The sequence below is a fragment of the Delphinapterus leucas genome, chromosome 13, assembly GCF_059928025.1.
Source record: "Delphinapterus leucas isolate spDelLeu-1000000601 "Yukka" chromosome 13, BTC_Dleu_Yukka2, whole genome shotgun sequence".
NCBI classification, from domain to species: domain Eukaryota; kingdom Metazoa; phylum Chordata; class Mammalia; order Artiodactyla; family Monodontidae; genus Delphinapterus; species Delphinapterus leucas.
This window is the reverse complement of record NC_143141.1, coordinates 70,140,601-70,153,026: the sequence shown is the minus strand read 5'-3', so window position 1 is coordinate 70,153,026 and position 12,426 is coordinate 70,140,601. Positions and strand designations below refer to the sequence as shown.

At 49.5% G+C, this 12,426-nt stretch overlaps 1 protein-coding gene across 1 annotated transcript in view; it reads right to left on the bottom strand.

Annotated features, from left to right (window-relative positions):
- CAPN13 (calpain 13) overlaps positions 1-12,426 on the bottom strand; it is a 79,717-nt gene that overhangs the window by 17,367 nt on the left and 49,924 nt on the right. The window contains 7 exon segments of the mRNA XM_089922497.1: positions 5,271-5,326; positions 6,182-6,415; positions 7,990-8,065; positions 10,240-10,308; positions 10,639-10,641; positions 11,893-11,951; positions 12,049-12,111. Coding sequence (XP_089778623.1) covers positions 5,271-5,326; positions 6,182-6,415; positions 7,990-8,065; positions 10,240-10,308; positions 10,639-10,641; positions 11,893-11,951; positions 12,049-12,111 — 560 coding nt within the window.

Sequence of the window (12,426 nt, the reverse complement as noted above, 5' to 3'; positions counted from 1 at the left end):
TCAATGGAACGGAAGAGAGAGCCCGGAAATAAACCCACATACCTGTGGTAAATTAACCTATGACAAAGGAGGCAAGAACATACAATGGAGAAAAGACAGGCTCTTCAACAACTAGCACTGGGAAAACTGGACAGCCACATGTAAAACAATGAGGTTAGAACATTCGCTCACATAAAACTCTGAGAAGAGAACATAGCCAGAATACTCTTTTACATAAATCATAGGAATATTTTCTTGGATCAGTCTCCTAAGGTAAAAGAAATAAAAGCAAAAATAAATGCGTTTGCATAGCAAAGGAAATGAAAAGATAACCTATGGAATGGAAAAAATATTTGCAAATGATGCGAATGACAAGCGGATAATATCCAAAATATACAAACAGCTCATACAACTCAATATAAAAAATAGGCAGAAGACTTCAATAGACATTTTTCTAAACAAGACATACAGAAGACAAATAGGCACATGAAAAGACACTCAACATTGCTAATTGTTAGAGAAATGCAAATCAAAACCACAATGAGGTATCACCTCACACCTGTCATAATGGCTGTCCTCAAAAAGTCTACAAATAACAAATGTTGGAGAGGGTGTGGAGAAAAGGGAACCCTTATACACTGTTGGTGGGAATGTAAATTGGTACAGCCACTATGGAGAACAGTATGGAGGTTCCTCAAAAAACTGAAGATAGAACTATCATATGCTCTAGAAATTCCACTCCTGGGTATATATCCGGAAAAAATTAAAACTCTAACTCAAAAAGATTCATGCACTACAATGTTCATAGCAGCACTATTTACAATAGCTGAGACATGGAAGCAATCTAAGTGCCCATGAACAGACGACTGGCTTAAGAAGGTGTGGTATAGATACAATGGAATATTACTCAGCCATAAAAAAGAAGGAAATTCTGCCATTTGAAGCCATGTGGATGGACCTAGAGAATATTATGCTTAGTGAAATAAGTCAGACAGAGAAAGACAAACACTATATGATATTGCTTATATGTGAAATCTAAAAAATAATATACATGTATGTATATGCAAAACAGAAACAGACTCACAGACATAGAGTCTGTGGTTACAAACTTGTGCTTACCAAAGGGAAGCGGGAAGTGGGGAGGGACAAATTAGGGGTATGGGATTAACAGGTAAAAACTACTATATACAAAATAGATAAGCAACAAGGATACACTGTATAGTACAAGAAATTATACCCATTATCTTGTAATAACCTATAATGGAATATAATCTGCAAAAATACTGAATCACTATGCTGTACACCTGAAACTAACACAGTATTGTAAATCAAGTATACTTTAATAAAAAAAGTGTTGCCGATAACGTGGAGAAATTGGAACTCTCATTTACTGCTGGTAGGAATGTAAAGTGGTGTAGCTGCTTTGGAAGACAGTTTGACGGTTGCTCAAAATGTTATACATCAAGTTACCACATGATCCAGCAATTCCATTTCTAAGTATACAAATGAAATGAAAACATACATCCATGCAAAAACTTGTACACAAACACTCATAGCAGGATTATCTACAATAGTCAAAAAGTAGAATCTACCTAAGTGCCCGTCAACTGATGAATGGATGAATAAAATATGGTAAACCTACAAGATGAAATATTATTTGGCACTAAAAAGGAATGAAGTGCTAATTCATGCTACCACCTGGATGAACCTTGAAAATATTATGTTAAGTGAAAGAAGTCAGTCACAAAAGACCACATATTGCATGATTCCAATGATATAAAATGTCCAGAATAGGCAAATCTATAGATTCAGAAGTAGATTAGTGGTCACCTAGGACTAAAGGGATGAGGCAAAAATAGGACTTGACTGCTAATGAGCATGGAGTTTCTTTTCGTGGTGACGAAAAATGTTCTAAACTTACATTGTAGTGATGGTTGCCAGGCTCTGTGACTATGCTGAAAACCGCGGAGCTGTATACCTTAAATGGGTAAACTGTATGCTGTGTGAATTATATTTCAATAAGGCTCTACAAAAAAAAAAGGAAGGAGTGAGCCACAGCAACAAAACAGTGTTTTGAATGTTATGATTGGGGAAGTGGTTTACACGAATAAATAATATGGAAACCCAATGGGGCCAAGACATGAAGGATCAAGAGTGAGGTAACTAACCCAGGACTGGGCAGACAGTAAGGGCAAAGGGCAAGGTTGGGAAAAGAATGAAACACTGAAGGAAATAAAGATATCTGATAAGGGGTTAATATCCAAAATATATAAAGAACTCATACGACTCAATAGAAAAAAATCCCAGTCTGATTTAAAAACGGGCAGAGGATCTGAACAGACATTTTCCCAAAGAAGACATACAGACGGCCAACAGGCACATGAAAAGGTGCTCAACATCGCTAGTGATCAGGGAAATGCAAATCAGAACCACAATGAAGTGTCACCTCACACCCGGTAGAATGAGTATCATCAAAAAGACAAGTGTTGGTGAGGAGGTGGAGAAAGGGAACCTTTGTGCACTGTTGGTGGGAATGTAAATTGGTGCAGCCACTATGGCAAACTGTATGGAGTTTCCTTAAAAAATCTGTAATAGGCTCTGGGTGTCTGCTCTCCAGAGGACACCGAACCAACTCTTAGTACCATCGGACACAACCACCACTGGAGTGGGCACAGCATGCCACCTTTCACTTGTGTCAAGGAAGACTGTGAGCTGTGGGTCTTGCCCTCAGAGGAGGGCCTCCCGTGACCAGCTGCCTGCACACTGTCCGCTGACTGCCCAGCTGGTGATGTCCCTCTGCCTTGAAGTCTCGCTCAGTCCATCCAAAGTACTCCATGTGAACGATGACCTCATCAAGAGCCCACAACACCGGACAGCAACTCCTAATCATTCAAGACTCAGCTCCTAGGCTGTCTCCTAGAGAGACATCACAACTTCCAGGCCAACTTAGTTGTACCATCATCTTTGCGCGAACTTCTGTGTTAGCTTTCACTACAGAGTATTGCAATTGATCTATTATATTCAGTATTTACATTTCTGTCTCTTTCACTCCATAGCAAGACCCTCCAAGGCAATGACCGAGTTTGATTTCCCTAAAGACCTGTATGTTCAGCTGTCTATGGGAGATCTCCATATGGGTGTCCCACAAGCACATCACCATATCCAAAGCTGAACTCATCTGAACACCCCTTAGTGTCCGTACAGCACCCAAGCCTCTTTCATTGCATCTTTTATATTAGAGTGTAGTTTCCTACTACAGAACTATCTCTCCCACTAGACAGAGAGGAACTGAGGGCAGAAACCACGCGAATTTCATTTATCTCTGTATCCCTGGAGCCCAGCACAGTGCCTCTCATATAGGTGTTATTCAATAAATGGTCACTTAATTGAAAAAAAATTAATAATAGAACTATCATATGATCCAACAATTCTACTTCTGGGTATTTATCCAAAGAAAATAAAAACACTAACTCGGAAAGATACAGACACCTTCCTGTTCATTGCCACATTATTTACAGTAGCCGAGACATAGAAACAACCTACTGATACATGTCCATCAATAGACGAATGGATAAAGAAAATGTGGTATACATATATACATACAACAGAATATTATTCAGCCATAAAAAAGAAGAAAGCCCTGCCATTAGTGACAACATGGATGAACCTTGAGGGTATTATGCTAAGTGAAATAAGTCAGAGAGAGACAAATACTGTATGATTTCACTTACATGTGGAATCTAATAAAAAAAAACACAACTGAATTCATAGATACAGAGAACAAAGTGGTTGCCACTGGTGGGAGGTAAGGGGGTTGGTCAAAATGGGTGAAGGTGGTCCAAAGGTGCAAACCTTCAGTTATAAGATACAGAGGTTTTGGGGCGGTTAACATACAGCATGGTGACTATACTGTGTTGTAGCTTTGCAAGATGCTAAGAGAGTAGATTGTAAAAGTTCTCATCACAAGAAAAAAAACTGTAACTATGTGAGGTGATAACCAAACTTATCATGGTAATTGTTTCACAATACATACATCCATCAAAGCATTACGTTGTACGCCTAAAATGAACACAGTGTTAAATATCAATTATATCTCAATAAAAAGAAAATTTAAGAAGAATTCTAAAGCCCTCCCTCATAACCTCCAGGCCACAATCTTTCATGGATGCCCCCTGTTCTACATGACTTGGATGAAATCTGCAGCATTGGCCTTGAAACTCATGGGCCAAGCAGCTGAGCCTAGGCTCACATAGAGAAGGGCTCTGTAATCTCTGGGGAGGCTGCCCCCAGGGACAGAGTCTTGTGTGCAGTTCCTGGAGGGGAAGATGCGTTGTGCCCCTGGGAGGAAATGATTCTAAAGCTATGTCGTCTTATCTGGGCTCTGGGGTCTGCTCTCCTCCTGGCTTCAGTTGTACATCACCAGGTTCATCCAGTGAGAAATAAGCATCCTCGTTACAACACAACTTTAAACTAGTTAGCTTAACACAGAGCAGGGCAAATGGTACCCTCTTCCCTTGAAAGATCTCAGTCTAGTCTCATCAACCTTTTCCAGCTAATTCCAACCCAAGCAGGAGGTCTCGGCCCTCTATTACAGCATATCTTCCGCTGCTCCCTGAATAGCCGGGCACTGAGAGGGACAGCTGAGGTCAACCAGCTGGCTGGGTCAGGAGGCTCTTTCTAAAAACTCACTGGGAGTAAGTTTAATGTACAGTGAGCTCATGGGGCTTCCCTGGTGGCACAGTGGTTAGGAATCCACCTGCCAATGCAGGGGACACGGGTTCAAGCCCTGATCCGGGAAGATCCCGCGTGTTGCGGAGCAACTAAGCCCGTGCGCCACAACTACTGAGCCTGCGCTCTAGAGCCCGCGAGCCACAACTACTGAGCCCGCACGCCTACAGCCCGTGCTCTGCAGCATGAGAAGCCAGCGCAATGAGAAGCCGACGCACCACAACGAAGACCCAACGCAGCCAAAAATAAATAAATAAAATAAATACATTTAAAAAAACAGTGAGCTCCGCAGGTGTTCCTTAGTTCCCTCCTGGATTTATGACTTCCACACAATCCTCTGCTTTATTAAGCTATTGGAAAAATAAAATCTGTCTGCCAGGATCCTAAAGCAGCCTTGGCAGCCAGCAATATATAAAGGCAGTAATTGGAGGCAGGGGGCCCGCAGCTTGGCGGGCCTTTGACAGACTGTTCAATAACCTCAGGGAGAGAAATGCCCCCTGGGATCAGGTGAGGGGAGGTAGCCTGGGGTTGTGCCCTGTCTCTGTGAGGGGAAGGTACCTCACCTCCATTTCTCTCAGGTAGAGTCCTTTTCCGTCCTTGGAGAGGTTCTGGAACGCTTCTAGGGTAAAGAGGAGGAGAAGAATCAGGACAGGCCTGGGCCCATGTGTGATGAAAGCCAACGTGGTGATTCTGTGTGAAGCCCTGGAGTGTGCTTGGCCTCCCCTCCATTTCTCTTTCCAGCCAAACTCTACACCCGTGGCTCAGGCTCAGCCCTCAAAACAGCCCCCTGACTGCTCTGCCCCACATGCCCCTGCCCGCTGCAGCTTCCTTACACTTTGTACTCTCCACACTTGGCTGTGGGGATGCGGTGCTTGTTTTAGCAGGTATCTCGGGGCACCTCCCTTGTCCAGCTGCGAATCCTCTGGAGCAAGACTGTACCTCTGGCTTCTCCTTTACCCTCCCAGCGTTCTGCTCTGTCCACCTTGTTAATCGCCTGCCTCAGAGCTGTGGGGTTAGTGCCACATGGCAGGGGCGGTGCAAGGATGTGAGCGTAGGCCAGATCCCACTTCGACCTCAACCACAACAGCTCCATTTAGAGCTATATTGTGGCTTGGGGATTCATGTGAAATGTCATTTAAAACAAAGGGGTGTGCTGCTAAAAAGTGTCAAAACCTCTGGCCTACATAGCTGGATTTCTGAGGCCTTGGTAGGGGGGAACCTACTGCTCCCACCTACTCGCTGTGTGTGCAATCCTTCAGCAGGGATCAAACCCTTCGTTGCATGACTAAAGAGTAGGTTTAAACCATAAACACAATCTGGAGAGGGGCCGCAGCGATTTAACCTGGTTCCTGAGAGATGTGCTAGTAGGGTGATGAGGAAATGAGCCATCTGGGGTGGGGGAATGTCCTGGGGAGAAAAGGGTGCAGAAGGGAGGTTGGGGACTCCAGGCAACTACACCATCACACAGACTAACGTTGGCTCTGTCCCTTGGGACGAGCCCAGGCCTGGGGCTGGAGCGCATTCCTGGTCCCCTCCTGTGTTCTTTGTGAAGGTCTCCAGGATGGCCCCAGGATGACACTTGTCATGGCTTCAAGCCGCATCAGGACGCAGACCAGGCTGGGGAAGCTGACCCTGCCTGTGCTGTCGCTATAGCGGAGTCTCATGAGATCCAGCCGCTCATTGGTGACGGAGATCCCTGCAAGGAAGTCTGGGACACAGGGGGAGCCAGTGAGCGGGGAGGAGGTCGGGAGTTGGGGTGGTCCTGTCCTCAGAGCGGAGAGCTCAGGTGGTGGCCTCAGGTGGACGGGAGAGAGCTGCCTCGCCCTCTTCGAGTCCTGTGATTGTGCATGTCTAGTTGTGAGCTCCAGGGGGGCACTGACCACAGAACCAACAACGGCAGACTGAAAATCAGGGGGGCCTGTGCACCCCGGTGAGCCATCAGAACACTGTAAACCAAACCATCCATCAAGGGGACAAGCCTGGTGGCCTGTGGGCCCCATACAGCCAGAGACATGTTGGGTTTCTCCTGCAGAGCTCATAAAATGTGAATTTGAATGCCTTTAGCTAGGGCATGCCTCTGCAGCTTGCATGTTCTCAAACTGCCCCCTCAAATCACATCAGCTCTGTTGTCCCTTTCAGTTACCGGACTGGCCCCTGCCAGCTTTTCGGCCAAATTCCAACTATTCTCTTTCTCCCTTTTATTATTCTGGAGTCATTAGTGAGGTTCTCCTTTAAAGGTTTCGTCTTTCACTGGCCATTCAGTGGTTCTCAGAGTGTGATTCCCCAGACCAGGAGCTTTGGCTTCACTAGGGAACTTGTCAGAAGTACAAATTCTTGAGCCCCACCCCAGTCCCCCTGAAGCAGAAACTTTGGGCAGGTGGTGAGGCTCACCAATCTGCACTTTCACAAGCCCCCAGGGGTCCTGACTCAGGCTCAAGTGTGAGAACCACAGCCCTCGGCTGTGAAAAGTAAGGCGAGGATAGAGGCTGAAGCCAGGTGCGGGCAGCAGCTCAGGTTTCTACCCGCTCAACAGGCTGAGAGCCCCCGGGGACGGAGACCCGTGGAGGCTGCCCTTCCAGGAAGGGACCTGCTGGAGCCTGATTTTATATTGTATTCAGGAAGGTGGCAGTTTCCTGACCTCACCTTTTTGTGAGCCATTTCCCCCATGGGTACAGTGAGGATAACGATTCCTGTCCTTCCCGAGTTCCAGAGCTGTTGAGACAATCAAATGAGGTGACGTGAGCGCAAGTTGTTGCTGAAATATGAAGCGTCTGCGCCCTGCGCCGTTATTATCATTCTCCCGGGACTGAAAGCTCTTGCCTCCTTGAAGCAGACAGAGGCCATTTGATTTCACTTAGCCCCAGACCCTCTGTAAAGAGAGCGCATCAGCCCACCTGTGGGTATTTAACCCTGATGGCTCGGATGCCGAGATGGAAGCATCTTCAAGGCAAGCTAGATTTCTGGTAGGGGACCAACCATGCGGGGTCATTTCTACACAATTAGAGCTGTGCTGGGGAGAGAAGGCAATCAGGAGAATTAACTGGCAGGCGAGAACTCAGGTGGGGGAGGGTGGAGTCTGCGTCTGGAGCCAGGAAGCTCACAGACCCAGTGTAAAGCAGGGGAGGGCACAAACACTGTGTGCTCTGCTCTCTCCCTGCCATGCCCGGCACCTCTCTACCAGCCTTGCCTATAGCATGCTGGGGGCGAGGGCAACACACACACACACACACACACACACACACACACACACGTCATCACGGCTCAAAGGGTCGCCGGCTTTACCTGTGTCCTTTATGGCCTTCCACAAATCCGAGCTCGGGAAAACTCCAGAGTTCTTCCAGGAGTTTTGGGAAACACTCTGATATGGGAGAAAAAGCAAGAAGCCCATGTGAGCCCAGTGTCCACCTGGGAGAGGATGTCCTGGGTACCTGGGTAGAGGGAGGTCCCGATAAATCTCGTTCCCAGCCCTGGAGGCTGCTTCACTAAAACACGAGTGGGCCCAGCTCAGAGGTCGGCAGGGTGCATAGCTGAGGCCGGGGTTGGGGAATGGGCTCTGCTTGGGGTCCCTCTCCCAGGCCCGCACCTTCCCCCCGCTCCCCCGACCTGCTCTCCTTCCTCTTCCTCGCCTCCTAGACTGGGCTCCTGCCACCCGGGAGGCTTCCTGCTTTCCAGGGAGGTAGAGAGCTCTCTAGAGGTTGCCTAGGGTGGGGTTAATAGCACAGACATTACAACCAAATCGCTGAGTATAAATCCCAGCTTGACTATTACCAGCTGTGTAACCTGGGTCAAGCGACCTAAGCTTTCTAGGCCTCAGTTTCCCCCTCTGCAGCACAGGGCCAATTACAGCACCTACCTCATAGGTCCGTTGCAAGGAGTAAATGAGCACACCCTTATAAAGCGTTTAGGAGCGCGCCTTGCACAATAGTGAGTGTTGTGTGGGCGGCACGGAAGGCACGTGAGAACTGCGCCTGGGACCAAGCACGGCCGTGGTGTGGAGTCACCTGAACGCCCCGATTTTGTACAGGGCGGCTCTCCGTTTGCCCGAGACTTTTCTCCCTCCCCCTAATTCTCACTCGAACCCTCAGGCTCCTCCTGCTTCCCAGGTGAGGACACAGGTGGGTGAGTAACTTGCCTTGAATGGAGCAGGCAGGCACCGCAGGACTGAACCCGGGACTCCTAACGTTGGCCTGTGCTCAGCTGCTGCCCAGGAGCTGTTTTAAAGCAAAATACCCCCAAGCAGGTGTGCAGCTGAGGCAGATCGTGGGAGCCGATTACTGGGAAATAGCGGCTTGACAACTTTTTTCTGGCCTTAGTTGGCTTTTGTGAGTTCAGGGGCTTAGCGTGTTTTCAATTAGGTACGGACTCATTCATTCAGTCACGCATTCGTTCGGTCATTTGTTCAGCACTCTTGAGTGCCTTCTGTGTGCTGGACACTGTGGAAGGCCCTGGGGAAAAGGATGAATATGAGGGATCCCTGCCCGGGAGGACCCTGCCATCTAATGGGAGGAGTGTCGGCCATTGCAGTGCCTGGTGAGAAACCAAATGACCCCAATCAGGGATTAGGTGATATAAATAAATAATATGTAAATAGAAAGTGTTTTTATTTTATTGTTGTGGGTTCAAGTGTTAGGAGCTGAAGGGGGACTCGCTGGGTCTTAGGGGGCGGGCAAGGCCCCCAGGAGAGGCCCCTCAGGGAAGGGGTTTTGGGGCTGGACCCACAGGCTGGGTGGGCATCAGGTAGGCTCTGAGTGCAGGGACGGAAGAACAAGGAGTCTCAGAGCTGGGGTCCGATGGAGTCAGTGGGATGAGGGTAAGGGCTTCTCCTGGACTCCAAAGTGGGTCCCAACTCAGAGGATCTTACGTATAGCTGATGAGTTTCGACTTTTTTTTTTTTTTTTTTTTTGCAATACGCGGGCCTCTCACTGTTGCGGCCTCTCCCGTTGCGAAGCACAGGCTCCGGACGCGCAGGCTCAGTGGCCATGGCTCACGGGCCCAGCCGCTCCACGGCATGTGGGATCTTCCCGGACTGGGACACGAACCCGTGTCCCCTGCATCGGCAGGCGGACTCTCAAGCACTGCGCCACCAGGGAAGCCCTGAGTTTCAACTTTGTCCTGAGAACAACAGTGAGGGCACACTGAGGCCACAGACCACAACTGTGATTCTGATGTATGTCCTGGCAGATGGAGGGGAAGGGGACGAGGTGAACTGGTGGCCTAGGGGATGCTGCACTGGGCCCGGGGAGCAATGAGGAGAGCAGTGCTAGCTGGCAGTTTTAGCTACAGTCACTGTGACCCGTTTCTCCTCCAGCCTCCTAGAGCGGTCCTCAGCCTGCCACCTGACCGGGCATTGCCTCGTACCTTCTAGTGGTGCATGTACAGATCCCCAAGCAAAACAGGGGCCCTCCTTGAGGGTGGGGGTGAGTCTCCTCTCCTTTCATAGCCCTCAACCCTGGTGTAGGATCGGGCTACCCTGTAAACATATTCTAAACCAGACAGAATAAGAGTGCTAGTCAAAAGGGAACACACAGGTACCTGGCAGTGGACAAGACGGCTCCACAGCCTTGAAAACTCCTCTTGGTCAAGCCGCCCGTTCACCTTCAGCTGGTGGGCAGTTAAGAGTCAAGCAGTCCTTCGTGCAGTGACCAGAGAGCAGCCCCAGCCACCAACTAGTAACACAGTCAGTCCAGCGTCACCTGGATGTGGCCCTACACCAGCTGGCTTGGATTTATTTCACAGGGAAAACAATCAATTGGAAGGAGAAGGCGGCCCTGAGAAAGGAGAGCCAACATCACGTGCGCCCAGGGGAAGAGAGCGAGCCCCAAACACAGCCTTCACCAGTTGGGGTGGGGGCCCTGGCAGCGGGGAGTGGGGAGCAGCTGGGGGGAGGAGAGCACCTTGCAACTCCGGAGGCAGCATGAGAGGTGAGTGCACCTGCTAAGTGTGCGCCAGTGGATGGACCGCGTTCTGTGCATTCAAGTCAGCCCTGGTCACTCCATACGATGGGTTTAATGAAAACTAATGAAAAGAATGGATCTCTGAGGCACTGGAGGGGAGCTGGTGGGTGAGCAACAGGGAGGGTAGAAAAGACCTGTCTGCTTTGCAGGGGTCCTGCAGACATGGCCTCCCCTAGGGTTGCCGGCCCCAGGATGTGGGGTTGCCGAGGGCCATTGGACTCATCCTCAAGGATGAGCAGAGTCTCTGGGTGATTCCAAGCCACAGCCAGCAGAGACAGGGCCTGACTGACGACTTCATCAGGAAGGCCTCTTGTTTGACAATGGCTGGCTTCACATCCCCAGTCGAGCCTTGTTAAGAGTGAAAGAGCCGGGGGATCCGTGTGACCCCAGGGAGACCGTGCACACCCGAGGGAAGAGCTGCAAGGCAACAGCTGGGGGATACGCCCACGAGGAGCCAGAGGGGAGATGGGGCGGGCAGGGGAGAAACGGCTCAGGGGAGAGTGGAAGTCAGGACGGGAGGCAGGAGGCCCGGGGCTGGGTCCCAGCCCTGCCACTTGTGGCCACGGAACGCGGGCAGGTCACTGCACTGTCCCAGCCCAGTCTCATCTGCAAGTGCAGCACGATAGTAATAATGGGGTGTTAAGTGCCGTGCAGACCGAAGAGTCTTCTGCAAGGTTGGTGGCTGTTATCTTTATTGAACTGGGGGCTTGCTGAGCAAGGAATTTAAATAGTGAGGACTCCTGCAGTGGTAAGGAGAGGGGTGTAAGGAACATAGTTCCCACTGGTGCTACAAGGAGGCAGTGAAGGATAATGTTAGAACATAGGCTTCGGAGGCTGAAAACTCCAACTGCAAATCCAGACACAAATTCTGACTAGCTGTGTGATCTGGGCTGAACCCTTGTTTCTTCCATTGGATCATGGGACAATACTTCTTATAGCGCAGGGGTTATTGCAAGAATTACGAGGAAAAAAATACATATCAGTACAGCTCTTGGCACGCAGTAGACGCCTGATAGGTGGTAAGTTTTGTTATTGTTGCTGTGGCGGTTCTGGAGGGCAAGTTGGTGCAGAATCCCCAGGAGCCCAGGCTCTTTGGTGAGCCCTCAGAACCAAGAAAGAAAATAATGAGGGTGAGAAAAGTGTTCCCCAGTATCCTAAATAGACCCCTGGGGAAGCCCAAGGAGCAGACGGGCTCTTAGAGCTGGGGGAGGGGGGTGACTGCAAAGGATACATCCGTCAGAGCCACAATGCTCCGGCACCCATCCAAAGAGAATGTGTCCCCTGGAGATCCTGAGGGGGAGAACAGGAAGGACTGAAATCTCAGAGATGGGGCATAGGACTGGCGTGGCCATGGGGATGGGGTTGGGGCCAGGAGGTCCTTCCTTACCTTCTAGGAATTCCTGGTTGAGAAGGCTCTGAACCTGGGTAGCATCAATGTCCAGCCCCTGATCCAAACGAGGAAGGGATGCAGGAATCACATCGGTGCCCAGGAGCAGAGGGGCACACCTGCCTGACTGTAAAAGCACTGGGATTTCTGAGCACTTAGTTCCCATCTCACCTTTGTCATGAAGCCTTCCCTCCCTCCCTCCCTCCCTCCCTCCCTCCCTCCCTCCCTCCTTCTTTTTTTTTGGCTGCGCGGCATGACTTGCGGGATCTTAGTTCCCTGACCAGGGATTGAACCCGCGCCCTCGGCAGTGAAAGTGTGGAGTCCTAAGCACTGGGCCACCAGGGGATTCCCGTGAAGCATTTCCTGATTGCTCCAGGC